This window comes from Squalius cephalus (assembly GCF_949319135.1).
Source record: "Squalius cephalus genome assembly, chromosome: 25".
Lineage (NCBI taxonomy): Eukaryota > Metazoa > Chordata > Actinopteri > Cypriniformes > Leuciscidae > Squalius > Squalius cephalus.
The window spans coordinates 28,345,531-28,359,541 of NC_137146.1; the positions used below are offsets into that span (position 1 = coordinate 28,345,531).

At 38.0% G+C, this 14,011-nt stretch overlaps 1 protein-coding gene across 3 annotated transcripts in view; it reads left to right on the top strand.

Annotated features, from left to right (window-relative positions):
- The window catches only part of pard3aa (par-3 family cell polarity regulator alpha, a), a 461,686-nt gene that overhangs the window by 338,542 nt on the left and 109,133 nt on the right, over positions 1-14,011 (top strand). For all 3 annotated transcript variants that reach the window (XM_079863216.1, XM_079863217.1, XM_079863218.1), the window contains one exon: positions 11,012-11,140. In XM_079863216.1, coding sequence (XP_079719342.1) covers positions 11,012-11,140 — 129 coding nt within the window. The remainder of the gene's footprint in view (positions 1-11,011; positions 11,141-14,011) is intronic.

A 14,011-nucleotide genomic window follows, 5' to 3' on the forward strand; every position in this document is an offset into this window, starting at 1 on the left:
CTATCATTAAAATGTGATTTAGAGGTAAGCAAACCTTCCTTCAACTGTCTTGCCCTGAGGCCCTGTGTGTGTGTGTGTGTGTGTGTGTGTGTGTGTGTGTGTGTGTGTGTGTGTGTGTGTGTGTGTGTGTGTGTGTGTGTGTGTGTGTGTGTGTGATCAGACTGTCCCATTGAGTATGCATTGTGAGGTGGCATATCTAGGTCACACACACTGGCACATTACTCCTGTGGGAGCTTCTGTCTTGTGTTCATGTCATGGATTGCCTCCGCTTTCTGAGGTCACACAGACAGTATTGTACATGTTGTATAGGGTGATACTATGATCTCACCCAATTAACACAAATTTTTTTTTTTTTTCTTTTTTTTTTTTTCTAGAGACACACATATACACACTATTTCCCAACACAAAATGCCTGTACTCTTATACTTGACTAACAGTAGGTACACCAATAGGTAAAATATTTTGCTCGGTTAATCCTTAAACATTTGTGCTTAAGTGATAATACTGAACCAAAGTAGATTTTTCCATGTTATGCTTAGGGTTAAAAAAGAGCAATTGTAAAATGGAATACTTGTTATTATCAGCTGATCTTGAACACACACAGATTGCTCATGATGATAAATAGAGAACATTAAACTGTTATCTTTTGCCCCATTTCTTGCAAGCACAGGCATGTGTGAAATATGTGAAATATGTAGCAGTTGTCAGGACAGAGTTACAGAGTTGAGACCCCAGATGAGAGAGATGCCTTATGATATATTAAAATCATCTTCTGTGACTGTTCTGCAATGATATGCAGTCCAAACTTTGGACCTAATGACCACAGAGTAGCTCACAGTGCCAGTGTGGTTCCATCCATGACATTCAACTTAACGCAAGTTTCCATGTTTGATCACTTTTGCTCTTTGCTAATACAGTTTGAATCTCATATGCTCACTGACATATTAATTATTACAGTATCTGCAAAGCAGCACCCCACTGAATTCCTCTCACCATGTCTTGTTCTTCACAGTTTTCTCCAACTATTTCAGCTTGAACATTCATACACACTTGAATATGCAGCTTGAATTGCGGAATGTGTTGTTTTTGTATTGTTTTGTGAGACTTTAGTGTGGTTGGTCTTCTTTCTTGCATTTATTTAGATACTGAGTTGTGATTTGATTTTTGTTTTTCTTACATTTATTTAACCACCTTTATTACACTGTTCTCTGGAATACACGATTCTGATCAGTCAGTCGTGGCATTCTGTAGTCAAGTGTTGTTGTCCACAAAGACCACACAACTGTATATTTGACTATTGACCCTGGCAACAAATGTCCTATAAAGCTGAATATGTTGCATGGCTCTCTCGTTTTGCTGCCTTGCAAGCAATGGTGTTTCCTTCTGGAAATGCAAGTCTAATTCTGTTCTCCTTGGGATTGTTTTGTCACCAATATCGCTTCAATTTAATTTGCCTCTTGGGAGCCCTTTTAAATGGTTAAAGTGGCATATATTTATGTAAGCATTTACACATACACAGAGAATGTGCGAAATAACTTTTCGATTGAAATCTCCCTCCGGATTCCAGCAGTAATATCATAAACACATTCATCAAATGCCCTCACAGTTAAGAGGACACTCTCTGTAACCCTGTGCATCAAGATTTAAATTTGCACATTTTGTTTTAATTTAGACCACATAAATAATTATGCTTGGATGCACCATTCATGCACCATTTGTTTTTTCTTACTTCATGAGGAACAACCCAACTGATCCAAAGTGTTCATCAAGCCTAAATCTTGCTTTAAAGTGTGCGACGGAGTCGCCTCAAGACTGGAATATCTTCATTTGTCGTTAAAAAGCGCCATCGTTTTTGCACCTTCTCCAAAGCTGGGTTTGACAGGGGAATGGCAGTGTGGCGTTGGAGGTCAGGGATAATGAGGTCCGCAGGGATCGGCTTAATCGTTGAGCTTTGGCACATAACATCGGCATAAACAACAGAGTTTGTTGTCCGGGCAACGGCGACGGTGTAGCGACTCGGGCATATAATAATGATGTTCCCATTAACATGGGCTAAGCACTAAAGGCAGGGGAAATTTGGAGAGGCACTTGATGCTCCTGCACTCTCCCTCATTCGTTTTGTCTCTCTCTTCCTAATTAGATATTACCAGCCTTCTTTCATTGCTGGCTGTGATTTCTGCCTCCCTTTGCCCTTGAGTGAACAACCTCGACTTGCCACTAGAACACAAGAGGAACAGGAAGAGTGAACAGATCCAGCTTTCTCTTCTTCTCCACCCTAACAAGGAGATATTAAAATTACATGTGGCTGGCTGGGGCCTTGCCTGAGGAGCAGTACGGCTCTGGCTTTTGCACTAAAGGGCCATTTAAAATGGAAGGTGCACCAGAGAGAAATGAAGGTCCATGTGGCAAGGTTGTATTTTCTGTAGTGCCTATATTTCTGTACCATTTCCAGAAAGCACATATCTAGGTGAATGTCATGTGTGAAATAGAACCTAATGAGAATTGCCGCATAAAATAATGGGAATGTCAAAAAATATATGTAAAATGTTAAAATGCATTATGTTAATGAAAATATGAACTTAAACGTGGTTGGGGTATCTATTATTTTACTCCCACTGCTGTCCTCCATCCCGCTAAAAAACTCTTTTTCTTAAGCTAGTTAACTTCTGTTGCCTCATTCATGTGTTCAGCGCCACCTCCAGGAGCATGAAGTAGTGACGCTGGGAGCAGGGAAATCTATTTAGAGCTCCTATTAAGCATGTTATTAATACAAATAGCGATATTTGGCGCCAGCATATAGATTCTCGTATCGCAGGGAAAAGGACAACGATATATCGCCCTATCGATATTTTGTACCAACCTTACTTCTGAACCTATATGTTTTTCATGTACATTCTATATCTGCTTTTGTTTTGTCTTCTGGCTCTGCACTGCTGTTCCTGCCCCGTATCGCTGCTTGCAGCTATATTTATTATTTTTTTATTATTATTTATTATTATTTACTTTTCCCATTTTTCCCCTTTTTTGTGGCAAATTGTCACTTGGAAATGTTATCATAGATATTGTATTTGGAAGGAATGTTAGTCTTAAAATGATCTCGCTTCACTCACTCAGATTGATAGTGATGGTTCTTCATCTCAGCTCTGTTGTGATTATAGAGAGGCTCATTATACTGAACTGACTCCGTTTGGTCTGTCCCCACTGCACTTTGTCTACTCAACGAATCTGGTCATCTAATGCAGTAGCTGCATAAAGCAAGTCTTGAAGTGTTTGTGAACTCAACTCTTGTCAGCCTTACCTCTGAGCATTACCTCGTTTCATCCATTAATGTCTCCAAATTGGCCTTTATAACAAACCAATATCCCGTTGTTTAGAGCACCAGGGTTAAGTTCTATCCGTCCGTCTACAACTGTATCATCAGACCTCTTGTCTTTTAGACACAGTAATGTCAGTCTCCTGGAGCCATGTAGTACATTACTGTTCTGTAAATCAATACAGCTTGAGGTATTAGAATATAAACCATTGCACTGACAACAGTGAGTGGACAAACATGTATCAAATATGAAACTAGTTAAATAAAGCTTCGCCAATACTGGTCAAATAATTTGTTTAGAAATGTATTATTTTTAGGGCTGACAAGTTCAAGCTTGAATTGCTCAGTTTTTAGGAAAGCGGTTACATTTAGGGATGGACCTTCATTCTTACTTTATCTAAAAAAAATTGCGATTCACGTACGAATTCAAACGAAATCATCACCGCATAAAATAGTTGAAATTAGAAAATGTGCATATGTTATGTCACTTTTTGTCTTATTTATGTAAAGTGTTTTGATTTTTTTTAAATAATTACTGTTTTTTAATAAACTAATGTAAATAAAATAAATGATTTAAAAAATAAGAAAATTAAAATTTCTTTAATAATAAAGAATAATTTAAATAAAATAAATGATTTAAAATACATTAATTAATTACCTAAATATCGTTTTGCTGTTTTTTCTACAAACAAAAAAATAATTGTAAATAATTAATCACACTATAACACTGTTTTTTTTTTTAAGTATATTAAATAAAATGCATGCTTAAAAATAAAATAATCACACTAAAAGAATGCATTAAAACTCTCAATTTTATTTGCTGTTTAAGTGTTTTTAAATAAATAATTCAAAATAAATGAATTGATCACATTAAATTAATGCATTCAATTGTTTTTGGGGTTCATCCATGGTCCACATTATCAAATGCATATTTGCACATGAAAGGTCACAAACCGTTACCTTTTGATAAACAACAACAAAACTCATTTCATCACATGACACATTGTTTTTGGAATGCAATACATAAAATATTTTGCGTTAGACACGGGCGCCCCATGTCACGTCTCTGTAGTGTAAACAGCCATTGTAATGTATTGCTTTGTGTGGTGAAATGTTAGATTTGACAGCACTGGTGACAGAGATGAAGGGGGTGATTGAGGAGATGGCATTATTCAGCTGAAGACGGGGGCTGTTGAGTATAATAGCATGGTCCTTCGGGTAAACTAGCGTTTTGTTGAGCATTAAAGCTCGATTGCCTCCTACAGTGACAGCTGCGGTTACTCCTGTACGGCGCCTTGATTGAGTCAAATCTGGGATTCTGTGCTGAAGGAGTAATTGGAGTATGTGTGTATGCATGGTCCTTTGTCTAAGCTTGTGGGAACCAAACTAACCCATAATAAAAATAAATACATAAATAAATAACTGTCCAAGACCCATACTCATGGTCCCAGTGTAGAAAATAGCTACATAAAGGGGGAAAAAGTGGATAGGTTCAGAAACGAATCCTAGAATATTGTGCAGAATGTAGCAGATTGCTGTGAGAAACATATATGGTTGTAGTGTGTGTGCTTTTTTACATGTTATTTTAAGAAAAATGCAAACACTACCAATGCCATCTTGAAAATAAATGCTATTCTTTGCCTTCAGTTTTGTGTAAAAAAAATATCTAAACTATTGGTAGTTCAATCAGATAGTGAGACAAGGAGTACATTTGCGTTGTGTGCAAACTACATAGTTCAAAAACAGTATGAATGATATGGTAATATGCTATTCTGAACATGGCAAATGTCTTGCTTCTCATATAAGAAATACCAGAAGCTTTAGGGGAAGGGTGTAGCAATTATAATTTGTTTCGTTTAAACTGCAGAAGTGTATGGGAGGTCCCTGCCTGATCTGAAAACAAATGTGTGTGTGTGTGTGTGTGTCTGGCCGCGGCTGGTGTGTGTGTGTGAGGTTGAGTGTGTGTTTTGAAGCCGGCAGGTGTTTAGCTGCTCATTACTCATGGCTGTCAGAGGAGCATAGGGGAGAGATGCTTAGTGATGGCCCATTAAACTGTACTTTTGTGCTCTGGAAACTGGAGAGCACACTTTATGATGAAGTCAGTGGCGGTGTGTGTGAATGGCATACAAAAAACACTATCTCAGGTTAGGGTGAATTTTATTTATTTTTTTAGATATGTCATGCTAGATAACACTAACTAAAAGGTAGCAGGGTTTTGTTGTATATATGTTTTTGGAACATGGTAATAACACGATTTTGGGAAATATACCATGCTAAGGTGTTCTGGGTGGTTGCTAGGACATTGCTATGTGGTTGTTGGTTGCTAAGGTGTTGTGGATTGTTGCTAGAACATTGTTATAGATGCTAAGGGGTTCTGGTTTGTTGCCAGGGCGTTGCTATGTTGTTGCAGGGTGGTTTCTAGGGCATTGCTATATGGTTGCTGTTGTGTTCTGGATGGTTGGTAGAAAATGTTTAGAAGGTTGATAAGGTGTTCTGGTTTGTTGCCAGGGCGTTGCTATGTTGTTTTTAAGGTGTTTGGGGTAGTTGCCAGGGCATATGTGTTTGTCTAAGTGTTCTGGATTGTTGCTAGGACATTTTTAGATGGTTGCTATAGTTTTCTGGGTGGTTGCTAGGACATTGCTATGTGGTTGTTAATGTGCTCTGGATGTTTGCTTATAGATGGTTGCTAAGATGTTGTGGGTTATTGCTATGACATTGCTATGTACTGTAGATGATAAGGTGTTCTGGGTGGTTGCCAGAGCGTTGCTATGTGGTTGCTTTTGTGTTTTGGATGGTTGCTAAGACATTGTTAGATGGTAGATAAGGTGTTCTGTGTGAATGCTAAGGTTTTCTGGATGGTTGCTTGGACACTTTTAGATGGTTGCTACGGTGTTTCGTGTGGTTTCCAGACAATTGCTACACTGTGTAGATGCTAAGGTCTCCTGATTGGTTGCCAGGGCGTTGTTATGTGGTTGTTAAGGTGTTCTGGGTATTTGCCAGGTCGTTGCTATGCTTTTGCTAATATGAACTGGGTGTTTGCTAGGACATTTTTAGATCATTGCTAAGGTGGTTGTTAGGACATTGCTATGTGGATGTGATGGTGTTCTGGGTGGTTACCAAGTCATTGCCATATGGGTGCTAAGGTGTTTAGGTGGTTTCCAGGGCGTTGCTATGTGGTTGCTAATGTATTCTAGGTGGTTGGTATGGAATTTATAGATGGTTGCTAATGTGTTCTGGGTGATTGCCAAGAATTTAGTATGTGGTTGCTTAGGTGGCTGCCAGGCCATTATTATGTGGTTGCTAAGGTGTTTTGGCTGGTTGCTAGGAGATTGCTGTGTGGATGCTAAAGTGTTCTGAGTTGCCAGATCATTGCTATATAGTTGCCAAGGTGTTCTGGGTGGTTGTTAGGACTTTGTAACATTGTAAAATTGTCTTAGATTTGTCACTGTATCTTTGATACATCGAATCCTCTGTATCACTAACACAAAACCATGTGCAATTGGATGGTGTGAGTAAGCGGTAATCTGACCCAGAGGGCCTGAGCAAACAGCTTTAAAACTTCTCGACAAATAGACTGTTCACCTACTGCTGAGTCCAGATCCAGCTCCATCAGACCGCAGTTATTACTGGTGACATTGACTCTGACCCGCTGAAGCTCTGCCAGCCGCTCAGCAACACACAGCCCAGCCAAAACCAATAGCTCTGATTCAAGCTCATTCAGCTGAAGAACAAAAGGACAAAGAACATTGTCTTCATGTATGGCTGTCTATTGTGCTGTCTCTGATTCGTTTACCACTTAATTATGTCGGTGCCATTCAGCGTGTTCATTTTCTGTGTAGTATAGACAGGAAAATACTGTTGAAGCTATTAGGCATTGTTCAGATCATTTGCCTTGGCCGAGTTGTGTCAAGGCCGGACCTGTTTGTAAAAGCTACTGATGGCCATGCACGGCAAAAACGTTTTCAGATTTCACAGACTTGTCATGTAAGAGTGTTTCAAAATTGGGTCCTTTTAGTGGCCTCAGAATTTTAGCAGGACTTACAAAATATGTAAACCCAACAACCAAACTCGACTCTAAAGCAAACCAAACAAAGACCGTTTCAGTAGACGGTAAAGCTGCACGATTAATCGTTAAAAAGGTCGTGATCTCGATTCAAACACCCACGCAATCTCATGTGTCGGATATAAACACTATGGTAGCGATTAAAATAGAGTGAATCACCTTTTGAAAGTAACATAGTGCTTCAAATATCTATTGTATTAATTACATCGCTACGTCACCAGGTGGCGACGTGTGACTTAAAAAATGTATTCGTCATTGAATCATTCATTCAAGAGGTTTGTTCAAAGATTCGTTCATCCAGTAATGAAACCAGCGAAGCATTTTTTGAGTCATTGAATCATTCACAAAAACTGTTCAGACTAATTAAACATTTCAAATAGACTGCAGCAATTAACATTTTATCAGAACCTCTTGTAAATTGCGTTATTTTGTTTAGTTGTCTGTTCAGAATCATGGGAGAATCGCGATCTCTGTTTGAAACAAAAACAATTGTGATTCTCAATTTGTCCAGAATTGTGCAGCTCAAGTGGGTGATCTGAATATGATTCATTTGATTATTTATATACTTCTATAATATTTATTCATATTTTAAATGAGCTATTATTACATTTAACATTTTTTATAATTTGATGTGCTTTTGTCATTTTTCATTAGCCCATAATTTTATATATAAAAATAATAGTTTTGTTACAATTTCTTTTATAAAATTTACTTTTATAAGACATACACATTAAAATGCACAATATTTATCTTCTGGGAAAACCAACCAAAAATATTTCAATCTTGTCTTGCACATATCCAAATTTTCAATTTTCAATTCATAATTTAATTATTGAATTATCATATCCAAATTTGAGAATATCCCTCCCCCATCATCTGTCACGACTAGCAAATATTGTACAATTCTTGGGGGTTTTAATAAGAGATTCTTGTAAAGATGATTGATTGTGAAAACAAACACTCAATGTGAGGTCTAGGGATCATGCCAGAGTGCATTAGTTTTGATGTTTAGCAAAATGAAAGATGTGAACTGGGAGAGAAGGTCCAATCCCTCAGTTCACAGTCTGCGCATCAACTAAAAACAGTCATGTTGTTCATTACAAAGTCTCTGTAGTTTCAGTCTCCATTTGTTAATGACAATTACGCTTAAAGCCTCAGGCATTGTAGAGATGAATAAAATACCGTGGTAACTCCCCAGGGATGGTTTGGAAGTACAGCCGTGGTCCTTTTCATCTGCAAATAGACGTTGACTCCCAAAGGAGTTTTACTGTAAGGGTAAGAGAATTTGCATTTATTTTAGTCCTCAATGCTTTGAAAGAGCCATTCAGTCACTTTTGACCTTAGTTGTTTGTGTGCCGTTGAGCTTAGAAGTTTGAAATAGTCTCATCGATTAGCCTCCAAAATCCTCACTGCCCTCTCGGCATATCTCTCCACGTGTCATTTTAAGAGAGGGATGGGCTGCGGAGAAAGACATGGTGAAAAGGAAGATTATTTAAGGAGAGTTAATGAAAAAGTCCTTGAGATGTACGGTGGGTTGTCAGCGAGAGCTGTGATAGATTGAGCCTCGCTGTTATTAGCATGCGTGCGGCAGACTTTTACGCCTAGACCCGGGCCATTTGTTGATTAATTAATCAGGTAATGTACAGTATCGGAGGGAAAAACGTGGAAAGTTTGGCCGATGTAACCAAAAGAGAATATCTCCCGCAATCCCGTGTTGGATCCAGGAGTCGTTTGAGAAATGTGCCTGTGTGAAGTAGAACAATAAACATATTTAGGGAAAAGGGTTTCCCATTTCATGAATAAATTCAATCCAGAGGCCCAAAATCAACCCGGTCTGAGGTAATTCTGTTGAGTTTAGGGGGGAAATGTGTTCTTGGGGTCTCCAGTGAACCTTGGCAAGCGAGTTAAGAATATAAACATGGGGTTACGGTGGTTAGTATGCTGTAGAAATCAGACTGATGGCTTGTGCCATCACGCTTTCATTCACTGACTACTGAAGAGAGTTTTTGTTTGGTAATACAATTTTCAAAATCAATGTGCATGCAACATTTCAATGGAGGCGTCACGAGAAAGCAACTTAGTCAATGACAATAATTACTTTCATTGAATGGAAATGTACTTTTATTGGATGCACTTATTCATATTGTCGCCCCACGGATTTGTACACTCTCCGTTATTGTACACAATTTGATTATCGCCCTCGGTAAATTATATTTACCGCATAAGACCCACAAACAAAACTCTCCAAGAATTATTGTGATATTGGAAACGTATGTTGCGAGTCTTGCTCTGACTGGAAGACTGACCACAATCTGTACTTCCTCACGCCTTCCCTCGAGCCAAAGCTCCTCGTGTGCAGGAAATGACATCACTCAGAAGCACAGTATTTTGAGACGTTGTCCTCATGCCTTGGAGCCCTTTTGAATCCCAAAGGAAAAGGGTTGATAACCACACGGTGTTGTTCCATTGACTGGGAAGCCTGTCTATACCACATCCCGTCCAAAGGCAGGACAAGTGTAGCCATTTAAGATTTCAATCAGGAAGGGACAAAGGTTGAGGAAGTTAGTCGGATAATGCCTTTGGGGAATGATAACACACACGTATGTGTATACATGTACAACATCTCAAAAGTGCTGTTTCCTGTTAATCCCTTGACAAAGTCAATGCTAAACTGGGTAATATTTAATGTTGTCAGTCTCCTTAAAGGAATATTCTAAACTCAATAAGAGTTAAACTGACAGCATTTGTGGTATAAGAGTCACATTTGCCTTTGTTCAATGAAGTTCCTCAGGCAAAATCAGATTCATGTTTGTTGATCTTTGAACATGTGAATTCGTCATGTTTACTAATAGAAATCTGCCGAGTTTAGAAGTGACTCTGAGTAAGTGGCGTTTCATACATCGCTACACTATTGACTATGGACCTTCTTTACTCACAAAATTGTGTTGAGGTTTCACTAATGTGAACGCACCTTAATGTTGATTACCAAAGAAAAAAAAATACAATTTAACTCACCCTTCGTTTTTATTAAAGAAAAAAAGTAAGTTATAAGGCTTGTTATAAGGCTTATATATATATATATATATATATATATATATATATATATATATATATATATATATATATATATATATATATATATATATATATATATAATGTGTGTGTGTGTGTGTGTGTGTATATATATATATATATATATATATATATATATATATATATATATAATGTGTGTGTGTGTGTATATATATATATATATATATATATATATATATATATATATATATATATATATATATATATATATATATATATATATATATATATAACAGTAGTGTTATTTAAGATACCTGCTCCTTTTTTTTTTCTTTTTTTTTTAAAGATAAGATAACACTGTTTATATTGCAGATTTATTGTGCAAAATGGAAGGGATGTGTTGAATCTAAAGTTGTCATACTTGGCCGTTCCTCTTTTTGATATGTCAAGTAGTCTGACAGTTTAATTTCCTCTAGGTATCCCAGTGCTCTTATTGAAACGAGGAACAAAGAAAGAAAGGGTTTACTCCTTTAACCATCTTAAACACAAACAATCTAGAAGTCCGTCTCAATTCATCCCACACTCTGTCTCTGCCGCCACAGGTTTGGCAAAAACCGCAAAGACGAGAGGCAAGGAGACAAGATGGAGCGGAAGGGGTCCGGCAAGAGCAAGATGGAGGAAACTCAGGCCACTGAAGAGGAGATGCAGAGAATGAGACTAGAACAGGAGAGGTGAGCGTCTGCGTCCCGGTCCCCGTAAAAAGCCTCTCAATTAAACCTAACCACCGCTGCCCGGGAAATTAGCAAACTGTCTAATTAAGTAAATGGCGTCCAGGGAGGTAAAAGTTCTGGGAAAGCTCTTAGATGTCATTGGTGTAAACGGTCAAGAGCTTTTATAACGGTGCATTAAAATGATCACGTATGGATTGTTTGTTTCTTTTGTGCTCCTGAACGGAAGGAACCAGCCTGATAATGGAGGTTCGTTTGGGCCGTGGACTAAATGGAGGCCCTTAGAGAGAGGACTGAATGAAAGCGGTGTTGTTATTTTTGTTACAGCGTGAGACACATTTTCAGTCATTTCACTTCCCTGTCTCTCAAATTATTATAGATGTGGTTTCTAGGCAGATGTTCTTTTCTCTCTCTCTCACACAAAGATGAGTAAAAGCAGAGCTTTTATATATATAGTAGAGATGTCCATTGGGAATATGTTTATTGGGAATAATCAAAATATGAGGAAAATATAGATTTTTAAATATGAGGGAAGAACAAAACACTAAACTTGGTTAAGGTATTTATCTTCCAAAATTATTTGGCAAAATTTAAGCAAATTTAAAAAAAAAAAAAAGTAATTCATACTTTTATTCAAATATGTGACCCTGGACCACAAAACCAGTCTCGAGTCGCACGGGTATATCTGTGGCAATAGCCAACAATACATTGTATGGGTCAAAATTATCCATTTTTCTTTTATGCCAAAAATCATTAGGATATTAAGTAAAGATCATGTTCCATGAAGATATTTTGTAGATTTCCTACCATAAATATATAAAATATTTATTTTTGTGAGTGAATGCAGCACAATTGCGAACATAAATGAACAACTTTAAAGGAGATTTTCTCAATGTTTCGGTTTTTTTTGCACCCTCAGATTCCAGATTTTCTAATAGTTGTATCTTGACCAAATATAGTCCTATCCTAACAAACCATACATCAATGGGAAGCTTATTTATTCAGCTTTCAGCTGATGTATAAATCTCAATTTCATATAATTGACCCATGTGACTGGTTTTGTGGTCCAGGGTCACATATATGGTTTTCTTTTGACCTTTGTGTTTATCAGTGTACAAACATATGAAGCAACTGTTTTCAATATTGATAATAATCAGAAACGAGCATCAAATCATCATATTAGAGTGATTTCTGAAGGATCATGTGACACTGAAGACTGGAGTAATGATGCTGAGAATCCAGTTTTAATCACAGGAATAAATTACACATTAAAATATATTACAATACAAAACAGTTATTATTAAATCATTATACTATTTTCATAATATTGCAGTTTTTGTTGTACTTGTGATAGTTCACATGTAGATATATTCACATGTATTTGTAGAAATTGCCTTTAAAATGATGTGTTTGGATCGGCCTTCGCATTATACAGCCATAAAACAAATGAACGTTGTTGTCAAGCCTCTGTTGGCAATGCCTCATAATTGAAACACAACAATCGGCTCAATCCCATGTTCAGCGGAGGCATCGCTCAGGCCCTGCGATGACAATAAGCCTTCGTCCACTCAAAGGAACATCTGAACCCTGTTTCAAAGCGCTTGTCTTGTCTCTGACGCTCTCCTCTATGGGCTCTGGGAGTCGGGCCCAACACATTGCCAGCTCTACCCCAAAGACAACAGGCTTTCCAGACCCCGAGCTTATGTGTCGACCACCTGGAGCCCTTAGAAAACCCGGGAAAACCGTCAGAAATGTCGGGAGAGAAGTGTTGGCCGGCTGCGACGCATTCGCTAACCCCTGCTCTTATTTACACTCATTTGTCTGGATTTGTTTTCCACATTTCCCACATTGCCCTTTTTTAGTTTTGTTTAGTTACTTTGCCCTGCCCTGCTCTGTTTTACTTTTTATTTTTAAGCTCTCTGTTATCTTTCTTTTTTTTCCCCTTTCCTCACCTCTGTCATTGAGTTGATAGCAGGGAATCCTTAAGGGAAATCGCTCCGTTATAATAATAATCTGCCCGGCCGGCACATGGTGATGCGATATTCAAAGTCTCTCACCAGGGAAACTGACAGCTAGGAAAATCAATTACCTTATTTTTAGGGGTGTTATTACACGCCGTGCTACAGGTTAGACCATCGTGTGTGTGTGTGTGAATGTGTGTGAGTGTGCATACGTGCACGAGCAGGGGCTTTGATTGATTATACGAGGCACAGGGACAAGACCATTTCTACACACTTATGAAATTATAGATCAGGTGATAGGTGGCGCTGATGGCTATTGGAGGCGATGTTTCCAGCAGCGCTAAAACAAGCCACGGGAATCCGGGAAGAAGAGGAGCCAGAGCCAGCCTTCCCCTGACACGGCCGATCGTTAATTCCACCTGACATTTTGACAGGGGCTTTTAGTGATCCAGAAGGAGAAGGCAGCCCAAAGGTTGGCTAGATTAATTTTCATAACGCGCCACCATTAGCCTATCTATTTCTGGCGGGGAGGGCACCGCCTGCGTTTTAGCACACCTGACCCTCAAGGATGTTTATGAAATTCATCTTTGACTCGGAAGCGCTGGCTTTAGCGCATGTACTGGCGTATTGTTGGATGACTTCATTCTCACAGAATCCGTTTCAGCTCACCCTCATATCATTTCAAAATTTGTGTGCCACAAACACATTTATACTGATATTATACAGATATTTATACCCATATTTTACTGATATCATTCAGCAGCAATACTATTAAAATGGGCGAATGTCCGAATGTCAAATTGATTTATCACATAAAACATAAAATGTTGTGTTTATATAATATATGTGTACATACAGTGTATACAGTACCAGTCAAAAGTTTGGAAACATTACTATTTTTAATGTTTTTGAA